The sequence below is a fragment of the Leucoraja erinacea genome, chromosome 5 (assembly GCF_028641065.1).
Source record: "Leucoraja erinacea ecotype New England chromosome 5, Leri_hhj_1, whole genome shotgun sequence".
NCBI lineage: Eukaryota > Metazoa > Chordata > Chondrichthyes > Rajiformes > Rajidae > Leucoraja > Leucoraja erinaceus.
The window spans coordinates 54,963,204-54,987,082 of NC_073381.1; the positions used below are offsets into that span (position 1 = coordinate 54,963,204).

General features: G+C 43.0%; 1 protein-coding gene across 1 annotated transcript in view; it reads left to right on the forward strand.

Annotated features, from left to right (window-relative positions):
- Positions 1–1,115: 1,115 nt before the first annotated feature.
- The window catches only part of themis (thymocyte selection associated), a 52,614-nt gene continuing 29,850 nt past the window's right edge, over positions 1,116–23,879 (forward strand). Inside the window, exon 1 of the mRNA XM_055635642.1 lies at positions 1,116–1,394. Within this exon, the coding sequence (XP_055491617.1) occupies positions 1,304–1,394 (91 nt within the window). The 5' untranslated portion in view covers positions 1,116–1,303. The remainder of the gene's footprint in view (positions 1,395–23,879) is intronic.

Below are 23,879 nucleotides of genomic sequence, written 5' to 3' on the forward strand. Positions count from 1 at the left end.
TTACATTTTTTAAAATAATCCTTTCAGAAATGCTGCCGTTAATATTGAGTTTGCAAAAGTTGCATTTTATAGGACTGTCACCCACTGTTGTTCTGCACAAGCACCTTTGATGCTGCAGAAAAGAATGAACTGCACAATCAAGACGATCATTTCTGAAGCTGCTTTCCCACCCCTCCTCCCCCTCAGGAAGTGCAAGCAAAGCAGGCAACCAGCCACAGCCCTCGGGGGAATCTGTTTGTGCAGAAGACGAGGCTGACTGGTTAGGTAAAAGCAGGAGATGTGGGCAGTGGCGGACTGGGTCTAAAAATATTGGTTGCCAAGAGACAAAGAGGGCCCACTTCATCAGGCGCCCACTTGCCATCGGGCAAGCTGACACCCTGGCCAGTCCGCCACTGGATGTGGGGGTTAGATGTGGAAATTTGAGGGGCATTAGGAGCTATACTTGTTGAAGTGGTGAGTTAGCTGTGGAGGATAAGTGGGAATAAATAGATCTATTGGGGATGATGGAAGGTTGTATATCAGTGTGGGTGGTTTGGAGCTGCTTGTGAGAGGTGGGTGGGGTAATGGTTGTGCAAAGTTTCAGGCGTGACAGTTGTCTACAGATTTGCTAGGGCAGTTCCTTGGGAGGCAAAGGAAACTGGTGCTGATCAGAGAGGAGATGGGAGAATTGGGCTGGGTGGACCACCCAGTCAATAGATTGACTGCATGAATGGTGAAGTGGAGTGAGATCGGCAGACAGCAGTAGATTCACTGGAGGACTGGAAAGAGAATGGTTTAGGTGACATTTTGGGTGGAGACCTTTCTTCAGACAATGTTTGAAGAAGGGTCTCAACCCAAAATGTCACCCATTCCTTCTCTCCAGAGATGCTGCCTATCCTGCTGAGTGACTCCAGTATTTTGTGTCTGTCTTCGGTGTAAACCAGCATCTGCAGTTCCTTCTTACACGAGAGAATGGTTTAGGTGGAGAGAAGCTTGCTTGGATGGATTGGGGGGGACATTGGGTGGGCAAGTGCAGGTGAGAAGATGGGGAGAGGAGAGATTGACTGGGTGGAAGGTGTTTGTATTTGAGGGGTGTGAGCGAAGACGAGGAGCACGTTGTGCGTGGTTACGAGTCTCCATCAGATTCAGAAGTGCCAGGGGGGTGCACGGGGAAGACTGGTTGTGTCAGTAGTAGGGTTGCCCCGTTCTAGAGTACAAGGGCGGAGCTGAGACACCGAGGGCGGGAGAAGGTGAGAGCAGCGCCCGGCGCTTTCCTCTCTGCACTGCATCGAGCGCTGCCCGGGGAGAGTCACGCGGTGCAGGGATGGCTCTGACCCTGGAGAACTTCATCGACGCCCTGGACCCCTCCACCCTCCCGAGAGTCCTGCAGGTCCTGTCGGGAATTTACGCAGAAGGTGAAGGTTAGATTTTAGACGCTGTGAGTTGCCGGCTCACTGACACCCCTGAACTAAAATCAAACCCCGCTCATGGGTGTTTCTAATTAATCTTATTTTGCTACCTGTAGGTTATAATTCACCGCGTCGGGCAGATTAGCGCGAGTGAATGTTTTCAACGCACAGCCATTGAAAACATCAGTGAATTAAAAAAAGGTTAAACGTGAACCAAACCCCGTTTCAAACTAAACCCAATTTCACCTGCTTTCGCTTAATATGTTATTTCCATTAGTTTCCACCAGTATGTTTCTCTTGAAATAAATATGCATTCGATGTGAATGAAACATTAGAAAAACACAAAGCTTCCGTTGCACAACAAGTCTTGCCTCGTTGCCATTCGTTTTGGGGTCACCCTTTCTGCAACGTCTCACTGCAGTTTATTGTGGGGTTTTATTTAGTTTAAATGTAATTTAATGTATCCGTATTTCCCGGTGCATGGCCGTTTTAAGGGCTTTAACAGAGGAATCTATTTAAGATAGACCTGTGAAAAGTTAAACAAAAATAGTGCAATTCGAGGAGAGAGGAGTCCCACACGCACTGAGTTCCCTGGAAAATCGGCGGATCGTGCGCCTGGTCATGCTGCTCCATTGCGCTTCGATGCCATGTCTCCAATATTTACCCTGCCGTTAAATAGTGTAACTTGACGTAACTTAAAAAACGACCCGTCTGGATGTGGTAGGGGTTGCTTTTTGCTTACCGGAGTTTGTCGCGTTAAATAAATAATGGGATCTTTAAGTATCATACTTTTTTTTCTTCCTATCTGTCAATTTTTCTTCCTATCTGTCAATATTTGGAAAAAAACAATACATACCAATAATATGGCATACTTTAACCTTTATTGGTGCGCCTGTGCAATATATGCTGCTATTCTTTAGCTTATTGTTTGGTAAATTCTACTCACGTTTGTACTTTGTACTTTTTTTTCATTGGTTACTGGATGTTTGGAATATTCTTGACCAGATGGATCTTCTGGATTCTGAAACAGTATTGATAAGTGAATAATACTTATCATCCCTTCTACAGCTCAACCTCTCTGAGGTGTCAACTGTAGGCCAGTTGTCAGCTTTCCCTGCTCAGTAATAGAATGGCCAAATTTAACACCTGTCGACTTTCTAACATGTCCTCTGGCATTATTTCAAAAAAAGAGTGGGAATAGTTTTGTATTCTGGCCGGGATTTATTTCTCAATCAACATAAGTGAAAAACAGGCATTATCTGGCCATTATGGAGGACAGCTTTTATCTGCCGCGTTTTGTCCTGCTCCTCCTTTCTTCCAGATTTCTCCCCCAACCCCTTCCACATTCAGTACAAAGATGGGCCCTACCCAAAACCTCCTATCTATATTGTACAAATTGCCGACTGAATTTCCTACATTGCAAAATTCTTGATTGATTTTGAAATTTTGGGGGGCATGGAAGTGTTGAAACAGATTTATGTTCCTATTAATAACAATATTTGGAAACAAATACATACAAATAATATGGGGCATGGGAAATAAAAACCAGTGAAAACAAAATAAATTCTCAAGATATCTTATTGTCTCAAAATAATGTTTTCTATTTGATTTAACTTTGAGTTTATCTTGAATTCAAAATATCACGAGAAAATTCAATGCCTTTTCCCAACACACACACACACAGTATTTAATATTTTTTATGATTGAATACATTTATATATCTATAGTTCACATGGAATTAAAATATTCAATTGCCCACTTTTTCTGTCTCAAGATAATATAAGTATTTGTGTATTCCGTGTGTAATGTCACATAAGCAGAACATTATTTTCACTGTTTCTCGGTACACGTAACAATAAACTAAACTGAACTGACAAGCTGAGTTTTTAGAAGTTTGGAAATGTAGCTACCACAATCAACAAATGTAAAACTATTCACTTACACAATTGGAAATGAAACTGCCTGTAACTTTACAGTTTGGCCAATTGATAGGACCCATAATCATCAATAGACAATAGGTGCAGGGGTAGGCCATTTCGGCCCTTCGAGCCAGCACCGCCATTCAATGTGATCATGGCCGATCATCCCCAATCAGTATCCCGTTCCTGCCTTCTCCCCATATCCCCTGACTCCGCTATTTTTAAGAGCCCTATCTAGCTCTCTCTTGAAAGTATCCAGAGAACCTGCCTCCACTGCCCTCTGAGGCAGAGAATTCCACAGACTCACCATTCTCTGTGAGAAAAAGTGTTTCCTCGTCTCCGTTCTAAATGGCTTACTCCTTATTCTTAAACTGTGGCCCCTGGTTCTGGACTGCCCCAACATCGGGAACATGTTTCCTGCCTCTAGCGTGTCCAAACCCTTAACAATCTTATATGTTTCAATGAGATCCCCTCTCAGCCTTCCAAACTCCAGAGTGTACAAGCCCAGCTGCTCCATTCTCTCAGCATATGACAATCCTGCCAGACTGGGAATTAATCTTGTAAACTACGCTGCACTCCCTCAATAGCAAGAATGTCCTTCCTCAAATTAGTGGTCCAAAACTGCACACAATACTCCAGGTGTGGTCTCACTAGGGCTCTGTACAACTGCAGAAGGACCTCTTTGCTCCTTCCGCTCTGTCCAATTCCGCTCTGAAATAATATTAAAACATATTAGATACTGTTAAAATTATTTTTCTCACAGCTCAGTCTCGAATTGCTTCTTTGGAAACTTGGCTCTGACATCTTTACAATTTTCAAATATGAGCAATATTTGTGTAATTTGAAGTAACAATCACATGTGTAACAATTCAGTATTAAGTAGTGAAGCACCATATATTATCCTACAGAAGTACATACAAATTGCATTGTTAAAAAATACTGGTCTTTGTACGGGGATTAATCTTTAACTAGAATTGTTACTGCTCTTCTATGTTCCTTCCATTGGTCTTATTGAATTGAGAAGTAAAGGAGGGGGTATTTCTTTTCAGAAGGAGGGAGGTTTATTCTCGAGAAGTTGAATAGCATATTGAATGTGACCCTTCAAAAATCCAGTTTGATTATATTAAAGACTTTTCTTTGATTGAAAAGATCAAAAATGTAACGGCAGAGTGTCGCAGCTGGTAGGGCCATATAAGAGGTAGGTCATTTAGGACTGAGATGAGGAAACATTTTTTCCCCCAGAGTTGTGAATCTGTGGAATTCTCTGCCAAGAAGGCAGTGGAGGCCATTTCACTGCACGTTTTCAAGAGAGAGTTAGATTTAGCTCTTAGGACTAAAGGAATCAATGGATAAGGGGAAAAAGCAGGAATGGGGTACTGATTTTAGATGATCAACCATGATCATATTGAATGGCAAATGGCCTACTCCTGCACCTAGTTTTCTATGTTTCTATGCCTCTCAGTGCCAGGGACCTGGATTCCATCCTGACCTCAGTTGCTGTCTGGGCGTTTGCACGTTCTCCCTATGGGCATGTGGGTTTCCACTGAGTGCTTTGGTTTTCCCCCACATCACAAAGACGTATGGGTTTGTAGGTTAATTGACTTCAGGCAATTGACTTCAGGCAATTGCCACTAGTGTGTAGGGAGTGGATGAGAAAGTGGGATAACAGAACTAGTATGGACGGGTGATCAATGCTCAGCATGGATGGAATGCCAAAGGCCCCTTTTCCACGCTCTAACTCTAAAAGTAAAAACTAAAAGTTAGCTGTAGAAATGTAACCCAAGTATCTCCCTTCGTGAAGCAGTACAGTCCTGTTTTTTTTTCCAGTTTCCTTTTTTTCACCCATCATTTCACTTCTAACTTCAGGTTAGCAAGTTCCATTGTTGATGCCGTAGTCTCTGTCCAAGTATAAGTTCTCAGCGTATGTATCAGAAAGCTATGGTACCTAGAGAAATTATATTGATTGTCCTCTTAATTTTGTTAATTCCAGCCTTCTTATGATTACTCAGGACAGTTTTTCTTTCCGAAATACAAAGTGCTGAGATTAATTGTAATCCCTTTTGAAATCGGCTGACTCATGACAGATTGAAAGTTTACTTTTCCCTGCAACCGCAGGAGATGCAACCTCCTTCCTCAACTCTGTCCAATGACCCTGACAGTCCTTTCAGGTGAAGCAGATGTTCACTTGCACCTCCTACAACCTCAGCTACTATATCCGCTGTTCCAGGTGTGGACTCCTATATATCGGCGAGACCAAGCGCAGGCTCGGCGATCATTTTGCTGAACACCTTCGTTCAGCCCACCTAGACCTACGTGTTCCTCCGGATGCTAAACACTTTAACTTCTTCTCCCATTCCCATACTGATCTTTCTGTCCTGGATCTCCTCCACTGGCTGATTGAGGCAAAATGCAAATTGGAGGAACAGCACCTCATATTTCGCTTGGGCAGCTTACACCCCAGCAGTATGAATATTGATTTCTCTAAAGTCTTGCTTTCCCTCTCTCTCCGTCCCTCCCAATCCTAGTTCTCCAACTAGTTTTGCTGTCCTCCTGATTACATGTTACTGATTGTACGCCTCCTAGTCACCTTCCCCTCAGCTAACAATGATCCATTCAACATTACTGTATCATCGTCTGCTTTGACCTGTGTTTTCCTTTACCCTACCCTTCCTTACCCTTCCATTTCTATGTCTCCCTCTCCCCTGACTCTCAGTCTGAAGAAGGGTCTTGACCCAAAACATCACCCATTCCTTCTCTCCAGAGTTACTACCTGTCCCGCTGAGTTACTGCAGCATTTTGTGTCTATTTTCGGTTTAAACCAGCATCTGCAGTTTCTTCCTACCAACGATTTTCTTGACGTGTTGCCCAACTACATTTTGAATAAATTAACTGAGGAACTGTGTTTATCCCCTTGTAAAATATAACATTTGCAAGAACATTTGTGGGATTGCTCGACCATTCTGTCAAGTGTGGTCTTTATCAATTGATGATCCAATGCAGAGCTACAGGCAGACAGAATGACAATCTTATTTGGAATGGAGGGCTCAGTAACGATACAGAGCTTTTTTGTTCCACCCAAATTCCCCACATTTCCTGTTGGGGTGTGTTTATTTGACCAGAAACCTTTTATTTTTCAAGCTACTCTGTTTAAACTAAAATATTTAATCTTAACAGAGACAGTTCTGCCATTAGTCTGGAATTGTCACTTTATGCAGATACATACATCTTTTAATGTTATGTACCATTCTAAATGCATGTTTTGCCTCTGGAGTCCTCAAACAAACTCCTAGTAATCCTCGCTGCATCCCAACACTATTTCCCTTCATGGAAATGCACGTGATCTTGATAACCTGAGCTGAGTGCCGTTTATATCAATGGCTGAAAGGGTCAAGAGCTTCATTTCTGAAGATCTTTCCAGGTCCGAGAACACTGATTCAATTATTAAGAAAGCACATCAGCGTCTCTACTTCCTGAGAAGATTACGGAGAGTCAGTTTGTCAAGGAGGACTCTCTCTAACTTCTACAGGTGCACTGTAGAGAGCATGCTGACCGGTTGCATTGTGGCTTGGTTCGGCAACTTGAGCGCCCTGGAGCGGAAAAGACTACAAAAAGTAGTAAACACTGCCCAGTCCATCATCGGCTCTGACCTCCCTTCCATCGAGGGGATCTATCGCAGTCACTGCCTCAAAAAGGCTGGCAGTATCATCAAGGACCCACACCATCACGGCCACACACTCATCTCCCCGCTACCTTCAGGTAGAAGGTACAGGAGCCTGAAGACTGCAATGACCAGGTTTAGGAATAGCTACTTCCCCACAGCCATCAGGCTATTAAACTTGGCTCGGACAAAACTCTGAACATTAATAGCCCGTTATCTGTTTATTTGCACTTTATCGGTTTATTTATTCATGTGTGTATATATTTATATAATGGTATATGGACACACTGATCTGTTCTGTAGTCAATGCCTACTTTGTTCTGTTGTGCTGAAGCAAAGCAAGAATTTCATTGTCCTATCAGGGACACATGACAATAAACTCTTGAATCTTGAATCTTGAGTGCTGGCTTTGTGAAATGAATCCTTCCTGTAACCCATCAGTTGCTCTTTTTTGCCAGTGAGTTTCAAATAAAATCCTCAGATTAGGTTTCTCGTTTGAGAAAACTATAAAGTTTTCTTGTTTTATTCTGCCAACAGCAAGGGAATTGCAGTGTGTTAATGCGGACAATTACTGATTTTAAATGGAACATAATGACTGCAAAATAGGCATAATTTCAGAAATTGATGTGATTTAAATTATCCTATTGTTAGTTTACTTAGGCATAGATATAGTATCTTTTTCACAAATCTGACTCGTTGACGTTATCAACTTTCATTTTGTCATCCCAGATCCTATGTCACTGTGTATTTTGCCACAACTTAGAAATTGGAGCTAAATTACCAATAAAAATGGAAAATAAGCAATGTTTTCTGTCCATCTAAGATTAAATGATAATCATTAGGGTCCAGTTCATGTGTAATCATAAGCGAGCTTTGGATGAGATAAAATGTGAGCATCAAGTGAGGTTAGGTGTGTACTCTGTTGTATAAGTGCCAGAATCACGATTGGGTAGTTGAACCTGGGTTCGATCTTGACTACAAAGTGCAGCCTGTGCGGAGTTTGTACATTTACCCTGTGGCCGTGTGGGTTTTCTCCGGGTGCTCCAGTTTCCTCCCACATTTCAAAGACATGCAAGTTTCTACGCTGCATCTCAAAACACTTTTGCCTAATTGTACTTAAAATAGCATGGCCATATCTTGTGTTTTCATTAATATAGGCCTGAGAATTATCTGTGCTTGCAGAAGATGCTGTTTCTTCTAACCCTAGACTTCAGAAATCTTGGCACCCCGCTTCTCAGGCAGTTCTTAAGTAGCACGTAAGAGAATAGCCAAATACTGCATGGCCAAGAAACAGAGTTTGTCAATTCTGTGAGGTTTAAAAGGTGACCTACCATGCTATTGTAACCAGTACAGATCAGTGGAGACAGATCGGGAGAACGTTTAAAATTACTGGACGTTTACTTTGAAAAGGTGAATTTTCGATAAAAAATTATTATTTGTAGTTCTTAATTAACCCAGATGAATGTGATGGGACTGAATCAAAAATAGAAAATGCTGGAAACAAATCAGCAGGTCATGAAGCACCTTGGGAAAGAAACAAAAGTAATGTTTCCAGTCTTTGACCTTGACTCTGCACGTTATGTCAGAGAGTGAGGAGTCTGCACTGTGGGAGCATGCAGGGACCAAACTCAGCGAAAAGGACACACACCACACTAAAGAATCCGCCAATGACCAATTCAGCATCATCTGCCCCACCAAGAGTGGATCCTGCATGAAAACTTTCAGCCTCCTCCAAAACCAGAGAACTGGGGTCGAAGCAAGCCATCCTCAACTCTGAGGAATGCCTATGAAATGAATAAATAACTGTCAGGGTGGTCTCTGTGTGCTGTTCTTCAATTTAGACCTCCAGTTACAGCATCACTAGTGGTTCCTAACCCAAATCTTTTTATGCAGAAGCAGGGCTTGCGCATTCAATCAGCTACAGAAATGGGCAGAGAAATGGCAGATGGAGTTTAGTTTGATCAAGTGTGGGGTTGTGTGGCACTTTGGAGGTTGAATGTTAAAATTAATGGCAAGACCCTTAACAGCTTTCATGTACAGAGGGATCTTGTGATCCAAGTCAATAACTCCCTGAAAGTGGTAATACAAGTAGATAGAGTGGTAAAGGCGGCATATTCTAGGCTTGCCTTTGGTCGAGGCATTGAGTATGAGTCAGAAAGTCACAATGCAGCTCTATAGGACTTGGGTTAGGCTTTATTTGGTGTGTTGCGTGCAGTTCTGGTTGCCCAATTACAGGAAGGATGTGGAGGCTTGGGAAAGGGTGAGAGGAGGTTTAACAGAATGATTGCTGAGGTTTAGAGGATCGGGTGGGGGAGAGGGAGAAAACGCGTAGGTATCATTGATGCATATTATTATTGCAGTCGTGAAATCAAACACTGATTTCCTCAGGACTTTCCTTAAATTAATGAGACTATTTACTAGTTTAAAATGATCCACTTGATTTTGGATTTCTGGAATATACTTTGTCTGAAGAAGGGTCCGAACTCGAAACTTCACCTATCCATAAGTTCCAGAGATACTACCTGAATCACTGAGTTACTCCAGCATTTTAGTCGAAGGGCCGAATGGCCTACTCCTGCACCTAATTTCTATGTTTATCTCTTTTTTGTGTAAACCAGCATCTGCAGTCCCTTGTTTTGATACCTTTTATGTGTTCTAATAGTCAAAAGCAGCTTAAAGGATTGCATTTACATCACAGAGGCATGAATTACACGCAGTTTTGAGCGGCAGGCCCGTCTATTTGTAATCCTAATGCTGGACTCCCAAAACATGCATTCTGTCCCAAGCTTCCTTATGACAAGAGACTATCAGTTGGATAGAGGAATACATTTGAGAATGTTCTTTGAAAAAATGAGTACTGCCCAATAATCTTTGGAAATCATGGACCCAGAAAAATGGGAACAGGTGCAATAGATGGTTGTCCATCAACTACAGGCCGGCTTTCAACACTATCATCCCTTTCACCTCGTTATCAAACTCAAGAAATTGAATCTCTGCTTCTCCCAGGCAACTGGATCCTCAACCTCCATCCTCAGATCTTAATCAACGCAGATTGGCAAAATGTCTCCTCCTCAATGACTATCAGCACAGGGGCACCTCAGGCTGCAGGGTGAATCTCATGCTCCACTCTCTCTATTCCCCTAACTGTGGAGCCAGACACGGCACCAGTGACATCTTTAAATTTGCCATAATCATTGGACGAATAACAGGTAACAATGAGTCAGAGTACAGGAGGGTGATCGATGTTATGTTGAGTGGTGCCAGAACAACAATCTTGCTCTCAACATTGGCAAGATCAAGGAGCTGTTTGTTGACTTCAGGAAGAGAAAGCCAAGGAACCATGTGCCTGTCGTCAATGGTGGAACAGCGGTGAAGAAAGTCAATAGCTTCATGTTTCTGGGTGTACACAACTCTGATTACCTGTCTTGGGCCCAGCATAATGATCCAATCACAAAGAAAGTTCACCAATGCCTCAACTTCCTCTGACATTTGAGGAGATTGGGTATGTAGTTAAATACACAATTGAACTTATACAAGTGTATTGTAAAGAGCATACTGACTGGTTGCATCAAAACCTAGTTCAAGATCAAGAGAAGGCTGCAGAATGTTGTCGCATCCATCACAGGTACTGACCTCCCCACCATCAAAGGGGTCTACAGGAAACACTGCCTCGAGAAGGCAGCAAATGTCATCAGAGATCCACACTACCTGACCACACACTTTTTTGCTACCACCATCAGGAAGAAGGTACAAGTGCTTGAGAATCATTACCATCAGATTCAAGACTAGCTTCTCTCCATCAACCAGCTGGTCTTGAACATAACCCTAACCACAACCCTACCTCAGCACAGAACCACTTGCCACTTTGCACTAGTGTGGTTATTCAATATACTTCAGTCTTTTTTGCACTGGAACAGGATATAGAATAACTGATTATTTCTCTTGTATTTGTTGTAGTTGTTGTTGCGTCTAAAGCTGCAGCAAGTATGAAGTTCATTGTTCTGGTTCATGTCCGGTGCACGTAACAAATACACACTCCAACACTCTTGAAGTCATAAAGCTTTTGAAGAAAAGATGATGTGGCTTTGAACGATAGGAAAGCAAATAATAACTACATTAACAACAGTTAAAAGGCATTTGGCAGATAGGACTAGTCTAGTTGGGGGAATATTGTTTGCCATGGGCAAGTTGGGCCAAATAGTCTTTTTTGTGCTGGATGACTATGACTAACTTTATCATCAACAAGTACATCAATAAGATTCTAGCTTTAAACCCATTTGTTATTTGGCTTAAAATGTACTTCAGGGTTATTAGATTTACCAGTCAAATCCAATTCACTCCAAGCACTTCTTAACCATTGTTGTATCTAAATTGTTTTAAGCGCAATGCACTTATCAAGTCAAGAGTGTTTTATTGTCATATTTACTGATATGGAACAATTACATTCTTACTTGCAGCAGCAGCAGGTTTGTAACAGTACTCAATAATTATAATAAACAAACACAATGTTCAATAAATACAAAAAAACTATGTAGTGCAAAAGCAATATAAAGTCCAGAGTGGAACCCAGGCAGTTCATAGTTTTGTGTTTAGTTGGAGTTTGTAGTGTTCAGTAGAATGATGGTTATTGGAAAGAAACTATTCCTGAACCGGGAATTTACAGTCTTCAGACACCTGTACCTTCTTCCCGATGGCTGGAGTGAAATGAGAGTGTGGCCAGGGTGGTGTGGGTCCTTGATGATACAGGCAGTCTCTGTGAGACAGCGTCTCTTATAGATTATTTAGTTTCTGGGCAGAAAATATTTGAACATATTTGGCAGTCTGCTAACGAATTGGCACGTCACCTGGAATTTGGTTTCACCATCGTAACGGCAAATTAATTTGAAAATTATTTAGCGGATTAGAGAATTAAGAGGCCCGCTGTTGATGGAGTTTGAGTTAATAATATTAAAGTAAAGTGACAAAATATTTACATTGTGATAACACTTCTTCATACAGAGAATGAAATTAGTTTTCTGTTAGCAGCTATTCACTGCATCTTGGTGCATATGACAATAATAAACCCATACCAGTTCCAAGAGACATTGATTGGAATTAACTTCAGTAACTTTCTTAATCTTGACACAATGACAGTAACAAAATAACTTCTAATAACCTTATTAACCCCGTGTACATGTCCACATCATTCTTGTGCAGGGAAGAAACGTAGATGCTGGTTTTGGGGGTTGCTGCAGAGTGAGTAGAGGGCTGTACGTTCAGAGGGAGAGAGGTTAGAGTAGGTAAGAGGAGTGGGAAAGTTGAGACGGTTCATGTCACGCCGGCAGTTGGAAATATAAAGGTCTAAAGAGTGTAGAGGGGCATACGGGGGAGTCCAAGAGGAGGGGTTTTCGGGGTTGCTGCAGAGCTTTCGGGGTTACTGTCCGTCTGAAGAAGGGTCTCGACCTGAAACGTCACCTATTCCTTCTCTCCTGAGATGCTACCTATCCCACTGAGTTACTCCAGCATTTTGTGTCTAGCTGCCATATCATCCTTATTAGCTTCTGGTCAAACGCTCTCTGATTTAAGTACTGTAGATACTACTTAACCAGCAGGAATTATCTTTAACAGAAAGGCTGTGGATTTTTGTGTTTCCTCGATAGTTCTGCATGATCCAAAGATATCCAACTTGTTGGAACAGGAGTAATGGAATCTGACTGTGTGAATGTTCTACCTTTTCCTTAACACTGAACACTGGTTCTGAGTAGTCAGCAATAGGGTCCATCTCCTATTCAGGGCTCGAAATTAACGGTTGCCTGGGTGCCATTGACCACCCAAAGTGCCGCCGGGCAACCTAAACACCGAGTTATTTTGCCCGGCTTGGCACGCAGATACTGGTTTATACCGATAGATACAAAAAACTGAAGTAACTCAGCAGGTCAGGCAGCATCTCTGGAGAATAGGAACGTGACATTTCGTGTCGGCGGCGGCTGCATTGCGGGGCAAAGATACTAGGTGCGTGGTGACGAAGGGTCGGAGCGAATGACGGGCCCCGAACAGCAGCAGCAGCGGCTGTGATAGCGGCTCCACGCCTCCTCCTCCCGCACCCCGCCCGCCCTTATAGCGGCCGCTGCTACCACTACACCAACGGCACTTTCAAAACAACTCCTCTCGCATGCCGAGGCCGGGAGGAGGGAGAGGGAGGATGGAGGGGGAGGCCTCCATCTGCCGTCTGAAGCAGCTGCACCAAAGATCCTATAGCTCGGCCACGCACTTTGCTGTTGGCTGGTGGAGGAGGGGAGGTGGTGGCAAGGAGATCCCAACCACCTCCCCCTTTGGCAGCGGCACTTGGCGTTGGACAGGGAACGGCCAAGGCAGCGGGGCGATGTTGTCTGAGGAGCGCTGACCTTCCTTCCTCCTCATCTCCTCTGCCCCTTCCGCCTCTCTCTATCTCTGTCTGTCTGTCTCTCTCTCTCTCTCTCTCTCTCCCTCTCTCTCTCTCTCTCTTGTACGCCCCCCCTCCACCCCCCCCTTATCCTGAGACCCCCCCCCCCTCCATCCAGCACTGATCCCCATTCCCGCCTCTATTCAGTCCTCACTGACATCCCCTGTGCACCCCCCCCCCCCCCCCCCCCCTCTTCTACCCCCCTACCCACCTCGCATTAATTCTGCCACCCCCCCATCCATCCTACACTGGTCCCCAAATTCTTCCTGCACCGATCGCCCTTCCCATCCATCCTGCACTTCTCCTCAATTCATCCTGTACTGATCCCCACATTCATCTTTTACTGATCCCCATTCATCTTTTACTGATCTTCCATTCATCCTGTACTTTCCCCCTCATTCATCCTGTAATGATCACCCATTCATCCTGCATAGACCCTCCGATCCATACTGTCCTGACCCCCCCCCCCCCCACCATTCATCCTGTACTGATCACCCCCCCCCCCCCCCCATTCAAGAGGAATGGGGGGAACAGTCTGAAGAATGGTCGCGACCCGAATTGTTGCCTATTCCCTTCGCTCCATAGATGCTGCCTCACCCGCTGAATTTCTCCAGCATTTTTGTCTACCCCCATTCATCCTGTACTAATCCCCCCATTCAACACCACTGACATCCCCCGTGCTCTCCCCTCACAATTTTACATACTTCAACCAAACCCCCCCGCCATCTATCCACCCCGCGCTGATTCACACACACCCTGACCCTATTGTGCTGGAAATGTCTTTAGAGCGAACATTGACTATGTTTGATAACGGAATGCAATCAAATGTGTTTTAATTCCCAATGTTATTATTTGTTTTAGTCCATAAAGATGGATTAATTAAATTGTGAACACATGAAACATTAAAACCGCAATGTTTGTTTGTCACTGCTACCATTGACACGTTATTACAGAATTCATTTTAACGGCAAATCAATGCTGTTAATATGGAGTATCTGTACTGTCGTTATTTAATGAGCAACATTCACAACTATACGTTGGATTTATCCAGGTTTTACTTCTAGTCGGTCATATACATCACAAATTTGATCAGGAGATATTTCAGTTTAAATTTTAACGTTAATTCTGAAGTGGGAATGATGGAAACAGCGTTTATCAATAATTATTTTTTTTTAAACCGGGTGCATACAAACTGGGTATCTTCATTGCTGTTCACAACACATACATCTAATCTGAATGTCCAGTAATGTGGCGTTTTGACACCTTTAAACATATTACCAAAAGAACATTTGCTGCAGTTATGTCCTTTGGCCATCTCTAGTTAGTTAGTTAGTTAGTGTAATTTTTAACCTGTCAGATGGGTATAGTCGGTTTTAACAGCTATTATCATAAAATGCCTTTAGAAATTTCCTTGCAACCTGTATATTTTGTTATGGATAAATTATGCGGGGAGCGAGTGTGTTTCTGTACCAATAGCAATAACGACCCATGCTATGGCCATGTCATGGTATTTTTCGGTCTTTCACAGAAAACATGCTTGCATCAATCTGTAGTGTGCATGGTTAAGCATATATGTTACCATGGTCCAGGATTTATTGACACAGGTTAATCATATGCTGAATAATCCAACCACATTTTTGTTTGGAAGTGGAAAGAACTCATAGAAATTGCATTAATTGCAATGTGTAAAAAGAGTTGAGATATTGTATTCTAATTTTGCTGCATGTCATTGTGGTATATATCATGTCTTGATTGGTGAATATGTTTAGTTTGTGAGTAATTGGAAGCAGAAATAATATGTGAATGTAGACAAAAGTGCTGGAGAAACTCAGCGGATGCGGCAGCATCTATGGAGCGAAGGAAATAGGCAACGTTTCGGGCCCAAACCCTTCTTCAGACTGCTGGGTTTCGGCCTGAAACGTTGCCTATTTCCTTCGCTCCATAGATGCTGCTGTATCCACTGAGTTTCTCCAGCACTTTTGTCTACCTTTGATTTTCCAGCATCTGCAGTTCCTTCGTGAACATAATATGTGAATGCTTCATTGAGCATAATTCTGACTGGTAACTACGCACTTCGTCCGAGCACATTATCGCACGCGTCATGCAAACCGTCTTAAATGACCACCTAAGCTCTCATTTGGCAACCTAAAAAGATGTCAAGGTTGCCCGGCTAGCAGTGGAAAAAAAGTGAAATGAGAGCCCTGTAAAATTAGCAAATTTGCAGATGACAAAGCTGGGTGGCAGTGTGAACTGAGGAGGATGCTATGAGGATGCAGGGTTGGACAGGTTAGATGTGTGGGCAGATGGATAGCAGATGCAGTTTAATGTGGATAAATGCAAAGTTATCGAGGGGGGGGGGGGAGAAGGGGGGGCGGAGAGGGGGGGTTGTTACCGAACTGAACTCACTGTGGAATGAATCCATTAAAGGAGCCACTATGCTGCTGGAATCTAAGTTGTTCCTGCCTTGCCTCCGGAAGCCTCCTCGTCCCCATCAGATGCCGAGTTCCCAGGACCGTGGTTAAACGCGGGGGCCGCTCACAGGTAAGTCTGTGAAAGCGGCCCCATCAGAGACTGTGAGCAGCAGCAGGGTTCACTATAGGAAGGACCATTGCGCCTAGTGTAGCGGTTCTGGCAACAGCCGGCGTTCTGCTCTGTCTGGGGGGAGAGGGCGAGTGGGGGTGAAGTGGGTGTGAAGGGGGGGGGAGGGGGGGAGAGAGGAAGGAAGGATGGGGGAGAGAGGGTGAAGTGGGGGGGGGCGGGTGGGAGTGAGCGGGCAGGCGGGCGGGCTGGAGTCCAGCAGCGGGAGGCATGGCTCGAGCGTACTTGGAGGCATACTGGAGGGCCTGGATTAGTCGGTATGTGGGTATTGTGACGTCAGCAGCTGGTAAGAGCTGTTTAGATCTTAAAAATTGAGTGTTGTTTGAGTTTTGTGATCAATTTTACTCAAAATCTGGGGAAATAATTGACCAAGGAGTGGATGTGCGAATGTAAAAGTAAAATCGCTAGTGAAATGGTAAAAATGTCGGCGTTTTTGCGTCTGGTTTGCGCGGAGTAACGAATCAAATGCAAAACGCCTTACACCCACACACACATAGAGTTTAAAAAGTATATAGATATGGTGATAGAGATAGATAGATAGATAGATAGATAGATAGATAGATAGATAGATAGATAGATAGATAGATAGATAGATTATGCAATGTCTAGTGATTGCAAAGAATTTATTAAAGTGTGAGTTTCTGCATCTTGTACAGCACAAAAGTCATCATATGTTCTTAAAATAAACAGAATTCATTATTCCTTTAAAAGCCCAAGGGTTTAATTTGTCACTGTCTGAAGAATATCAATTTAAAATGAAACAACTTGATGAGCTGTCAGTTGAAATGGGTAGCTTCTTTGCAGCCTTATCCTCACCTAACATTTTGTCCTGTGGATTGCACATGTGATCACAATAAATTCATTCCTTTAGGCTGCATTTGACTTTAACTATCAAAGTACAGAAACAAAGAGCTGTAGGTGCTTCTTTATATCAATAAAAGACACAAAGTGTAACTCAGTGGGTCATGCAGGATTTCTGGAAAACGTGGACAGGTGATGTTTTGGGTTGGGGCCCTTCTTCAGAAAAAGTATATTCTAGAAACCCAAAATCAAATAGATAATTTGAAACTCTATTTTCTTCACTTAAATTAATGAGAATATTTGTTACTCTCATTTAGGAAGTTAGTGTTTGGCTTCAAGGCTGCAATAATAATTTGTCTCAATCATACCTATGTGTTTTTTTTCACCCTCCCACAAACTTCAAGCATAATTCTGGTAAAACTCCTCTCACCCTTTCATAAGCCTCCACATCCTTCCTGTAATGGGGTGACCAGAACTGCACGCAACACTCCAAATGCGATCTAACCCAAGTCCTATAGAGCTGCATCAAAACTTCCTGACATATTCAATGCCCCGACTAACGAAGGCGAGCCTACAATATGTCGCCTTTCCCATTCTGTCTACTTGTGTTGCCACTTTCAGGTTGTTATGGACATGGATTAAATGTATAAACCTTGCTACTGTGCAAAAGATATGTAGGTTAGAGGCCACCACTGATGCTATAACCAGAGGGTCCAAATTGAAGAAAAACAGACCATCCTGACAGATCATTTTTAATTTCATGGGCATTGCTCAGAGTTGAGATGGCTTGCTTCTACCTCAGTTCTCTGAGTTCTGAGGTGGCTCAAAGTTTGCAGGATCCACTCCTGGTAGGGCAGATGATGCTGAATAGGCCAGTGGGCAAAAATATATTTTATGACCTGTGTGTGGGTTTGCAAAGTGTGCATGTGGTACTGTACCACATGTGTACTGTACCGAGACTGTAAATGGGACTCTGCTCATTGTGTCTATGTTGCAGCGATTGGTTCTCCACCCACCCTGGTCTGTCTTGTCGGTGGACCAAGCCTACAAATGTATTTAATAACTTATTTAACAGTTGCATGTTTAATTTTTATTAAGATTTTTCCTTGCATCCTGCAAGAAAGCTGCTGAAATGTTACATACTCACACTGCACATAAAACATAATCAAATAGTGGTAATTGGCCATCTTGCCAGAAATGAAAACTACGGCGTACCATTGTTCAGGTTGGATTAGGGTTGTGTGGGTTGGTTCAAGAAACAGATAGTTATAAGAAAGCAGCTGTTCCCGAACCTGGTGGTGTGGAACTTCACGCTTTACTACCTCCTGACCGATAGTAGCAGTAAAAGCCACCTTCTGCATGAAACTGCACTGCTGTTCAGTCTGAAGAATGGTCTCGACCCGAAACGTTGCCTATTCCTTCTCTCCATAGATGCTCCCTCACCCGTTGTGTTTCTCCAGCATTTTTGTCTGCTTTTCCATCGGGTGGCGTCGTGAGCCGGCAGCCTCGCCAGCAGCTGTTCGTCCTTTCGACATTTTTTTTGTTTTTAGTATGTTTAAAAATGTGATTAAGTGTGTGTGGTGGTGGTGGGGTGGTGGGGGGGGGGGGGGGGGGGTGGGGGGTGGTGGTGGGGGGGGGGGGGTGGTGGGGGAAGGGGGAAACTGCTTACAGTCACTTTCCTCGGTGGAATGTGACTTTTCTCCTGGTCACATTTTCACCCTCCCTCCCGCGCGGGCTAACTGCTTGGATTAGTGCGGCCTAGAGTCGGGCCCAGAGCTTCAGCAGCGGGCGCAGGCGGAGTTTCCATCGCAGAGCTAGGTGATCCCTTGCCAGAGATTGCCAGAAGAAGTGCTTTGATCGCTGGCCCTTGGACTATAAAATCCGGAAGCTGCGGTCTGCGGAGCTTCTAGCCACAGGCGTGATGTCGACTTTCCATCGCGGAATCTGGGATCCCTCGCCGGGGATCACCGGAAAAGAGCTCCGGCCTGCAGCCTATAACATCGTGAAGCCGCTTTCTCCGGTAGGAAACGGCCGATTCGGGACCTCCAAGCCGCGGGTGTCCGTCCGACGCGACGTCGCAGTTTCGAGCATCCCGACGAGAGGGCCTGTACATTGTGCCATCCGTAGCGGTGACTGCGGAGGGTTCATGGCCCCGACCATGGATGAACAAAGGAGGACTGACTGAACGTTATTTCCTTCCACCACAGTGAAGAATGTTGATTCCACTGTGGTGGATGTTCATGTTATATTCTATTGTGTATTGTGCTCTTTTTGATTGTGTGGCTGCATGATAAATCACATTCCACTGAACCTTAATTGGTGCATGTGGCAATAAATGTGAACTTGAACTTGAAACGGTATTTTTCCAGCTTCACTCTTGCACAAAGCCAATATGAAAGGAAGAGGTCCAGACCTAATTCTCTTGAATTTGTTTACTTCATTATACTCTATGTGTAACAGTGTCCATGCCGAACAGGACCTCAAGTTGAACTTGATGGCAGATTTTGCCCAATTAATTTAATGTCTATTAAGGTATTCTGCAGGAGACTGAGATCTGGACCCATAGATATGCTATTATAGATGCCACCAGACTACTTAGAAACATCACTCAGGCATCCAGCAAGAATCAGTGAAATAAAACAGTGAGGCATGCAAAATAATACAATGGTCATACTTGCTTTTCTTCAGTAACAAGCTCCGGTTTCTTTGTACCCTTTTTATAGAATGATTCTTCATGATGTCTGTCCTAGTTATGAGGAGCCTTTAACTTAATGTCTTGCTCAATGAATGTACAGCAACATTTCCAGTAGTTACTTCTCCAATTCTATCAATTTCTCCATACATTCTGAAAGATTGCTATCCCTATTTCTTCACTTTGGCTCTTCCATGTATTTCCTTTAAATCCATCCTCCTGAAGACCAACTATGGCCACAAGTAGGCTACCATTAGAATAGAGATCCTTATTCCTAGAGACCTCCTTATTCTCTTTAAGAAAAGATTATATAATTCATGTGGGGATACAGCACTTGTAGTGGCTATTTGACTTCTTTGTGTGTCATTAATTATGGCATTTGTCTTTAAATTTTAGACTGCCTGTTGGGTGGGATTTATGACGTAGTCAAGGGCATGTTTGGTGCTGGGTTTCTTACACAAAAGCTTAGATTTTTAGTTTAGCTTGGGGCTACATGGGGAAGGAACACCCTTCGATCATGTGGAGTTTAACCGAGACACATTTCTAACATGAAATGCGATATGCTGGAGTTTGAACAAGATTAAAGTGTACGAGTTGGAGAAGAAGATCGGATGTATATCTTATTGGTTTTCTTCAACTATAAAGAAACTATTAATCAAACAACTCTGTTATGAAGATTTATCTGTGAAGAAGGTCTGAAGGTCTCATGGAGAGCTCACATGCATATTACGGCATTCTTCTAAAGCCATGTAGTCTCTTTAGTGGCTAGAGGGAGTAATCTCTTGAACGATATAAAAATCTGCCACTACATAAAGTCGAAGGAAACCTTTGACAGGAGTTGAGAGCCAGTCCCAGAGAGTGGGACAGAAGACTTGGCTAGGACCTCGAAAGAGGTTTTGGCCAGACGACCGGTTCCAGAAGAGGAACTGAAAAGAATAGATCTCGGCCAGAGATGGCCTATGGTTTATCGACAACGACATAACTTATCTGAAGATTGAAGACATTATCACAAAATTGTGAGTAGAATATTACTATTATACATTGAATTTTGAAGCTGGAAAGCTTTAATTTTGAACGGCTTCTGTAAGGTTACCAAAAAACTAGTTCTGCTAGTTTGAAAGATAGCCGATAAAGTGTTTTTCCACTTGTGCCTGGAGAAATCCAGATGTCCGACTTTGGATTGTATTGAAGTCAAGATAAGATACATTCCTTTTGAACTAACATCATTATTAACTTGGTAGATGTTGAGGGATGTTGCCTGGAAATCCAATTTGTTATTGTTCCTGAGAAAAGATGTTTACACAAAATTAAAGCAGATTGAAGAAGTCCTTGTTTGTTCAATTTAAAGACTTGGCAATCTACCAAGACCTGTTTAAACCCATGGAGCGAGAAGATGACGGAATTGAGACGTCGGAGGAACCATAAGGTGGCAGAGCCAGGCAAAAGTATCGAGAGGATGCAGATAATACCCAGGCTGCTTACCTGAAAGAAACTGAGAAGGAAAGAAACAAGTTGTGGAAGAAGATAAGGAGGCTATTTGATGGCTTGAAGAAACTAATGGAATCAGATGACAATGTGAACAAGGTGGAAGGTAAGTTAGGGCAGATATGCGACTTTATAAAGAGCTTGGAGAAAAGCAGAGCCAACTGTTGGAATCAGAGCCGTCTCAGGAAGAACATGAAAGACACATCCAGTGGTGGGAGCCAAGAGTGGAGATATTCAATGGTTTCATGGAATATTGGACAGAGGAGTGGTTATCTGAAATTATACCACAACCTACGCACTCAACAGCTGGAAGTCATTTAAAATCATTTAAAAATAAATTGGATAGTTATATGGACGGGAAAGGAATGGAAGGTTATGGTCTGAGCGCAGGTATATGGGACTAGGGGAGAATATGTGTTCGGCACGGACTAGAAGGGTCGAGATGGCCTGTTTCCGTGCTGTAAATTGTTATATGGTTATATGGTGTTAAGTGCGATCCAACAAGATGCTGGATTGGATGATGAGATTATACCACGAGATAATATCTCAAATATATTTACACGAAGATCAGGACATAATTCTGGTTCTATAGCCAGTTCGGCATCAAGGGCTTCTGCTCAATTGGGAGTTGAAGCTGATCTAGCAGCTCTCTCAATAGAAGCAGATGCCTTGAAGAAGAAACATGAGATTGAGCAAGAGGAAGAAGAGATTGTGCGACAAGAAGAACAGATGAAAGAAGAGAGGATGCGACAGAAAGAAGAGATGAGGCGACAAAAAAAAAACAGCCGGAACTAGATGCAAATATGGTGGTGGTTAAATCAAAGAAGGAGATATTTGAAAATGAGGGTTCAAGATGCAGCTCTAGAGCATCGAACATGATGAACTCTGGACCAAGAGGAAAAACTGCTTCAATTGAGTCAGCAGTTGGATCAATTCCACAATCGCGGTCCACTGGATTTCACGGCTTTGAACATCCATTGGAACAGAGGAAGATGGGTAAAACCTCATCTCAGCAAATGGGTGCTAGACCGAAACAAACTACTTATGGGGCCACTAGAGAGGCTCGGGCCAAACCAACAGCTGAGTACGCTTTTCCAAGGCCTGATGCACAGTCTTGAGCAAGCCAGTTTGAGTCACAGAGGCCTGCCTATCGTTCATTGGCGCCAAGCCAAGGTTTTCAGGATGGAATATTGGCATTGATGAATAGTCAAGCTGAATTTATAGCTCGACAAAATACCTCTCTCATTCTACCACCAGCAGAAATTTCTACATATGATGGAGATCCTTTGCGGTATGAAGCTTTCGTAACGGCATTAGAAGAAGTATTAGAAACAAAATTATGGATGAAAAGGAGCGCTTACGATTTTTGGTGAAGTACACAAGCAGAAGTGTTAAGGTACTTGCAGAAAGTTGCCAAAATGAGCCTGACAGCCAAGGCTATAAAGAGACAAGAAGGTTACTTAAAGAACGTTTTGGTAATGAACAGAGGATTGCTAACGCATACATGGGGAAGGACCATGCTTGGAAATATATCAAGCCAGAAGATGCAGAGGCATTGAGTGATTATGCAATATTTCTAAAAAGGTTGTTGCAGCTCGATGAAAACTCTCGGCCACATGGAGGAAATGAATCTAGCCAGTAATAGTAGAGTCATCATTAGTAAGCTACCCAGAAGACTGAGAGAAAAGTGGAGAGATGAAGCAGGCGGAATATTGGATGAGAAGAAGCGAGTAGCCAGGCTACCAGACCTGGTGCATTTCTTGGACAAGCAAGTACGGAACATGTTAGAGCCACTTCATCTTTCCACTGCTTTACTGTCCATAATCCCAAGAGATACTGCTCACCCATTCTTATCTAGAAGGGGAGATAGGAGAAAGACAATCATAATGATGTACGGATAATCTTTACTGACAGATTTTTGCTTATACTCATTCTTATGAGAAGGACAATCGTAATGATAAATATATCATTATGATTTTCTTTCTGCTCACTCCGCTTCTAGATAAGAATGGGTGAGCAGTATTTCCTGGGATTATGGAGAGTAAAGCAGTGGAAATAAATGGCTCTGTGTGGCTCACAAGGATGCTAATGTGGTTACATAAAGATTCAGTCATTAACTAGTTGCTGGTGAATTACTCAAGGAGCTGAGTACTGTAGTGGCAGATTTTTATATCGTTCAACAGGTTACTCCCTCTAGCCACTAAAGAGATTACATGGCTTTAGGAAAATGTCGTAATACACATGTGAGCTCTCCGTGAGATCTTGAGAGCTTCTTCACAGATAAATCTTCATAACACAGTCTTTTGATTAATAGTTTCTTTATTGTTGAAGAAAAACAATAAGATATACATCCGACCTTCTTCTTCGACATACACTTTAATCTTGTCCAGCATATCGCTTTAAACGTTAGAAAACCCCTCGTGTCTCGGTTAATCTCCACATGATGGAAGGGTGTTCCTTCCCCATGTAGCCCCGAGCTAAACTATAACACAGCTTCTGTGCAAGAAACCCAGCACCAAACACGCCCTTGACGACATCATAAATCCCACCCACATAATAACAGGCAGTGTAAAATTTAAAGACAAATGTCATATGTGTCCTTTTTGCAAATATCCAAAACAGATTCCCTTCTATTTCAAGAAATCCACCTTATGTTCATATTCTTTCTTCTTGAATCTTCAACACCATCTTATGATGTGACCAACTTCATCACATAACAAACAAAATCCTATTTGCTTGATAGTAGATACATCTCCTTTCATTCCATCTGTCGTTTGCACAGATAGTATAGTGGTAGCAAAACTGCTTCTCCTCTTAGTTCCTGTCCTTTCTTCAGTTTTGGTAAAGGTAGAACCTTTGTTAGTTGCAATTGGTTTATGATCTTCAATAACCTCACGTATCCACATTAAACTGCATC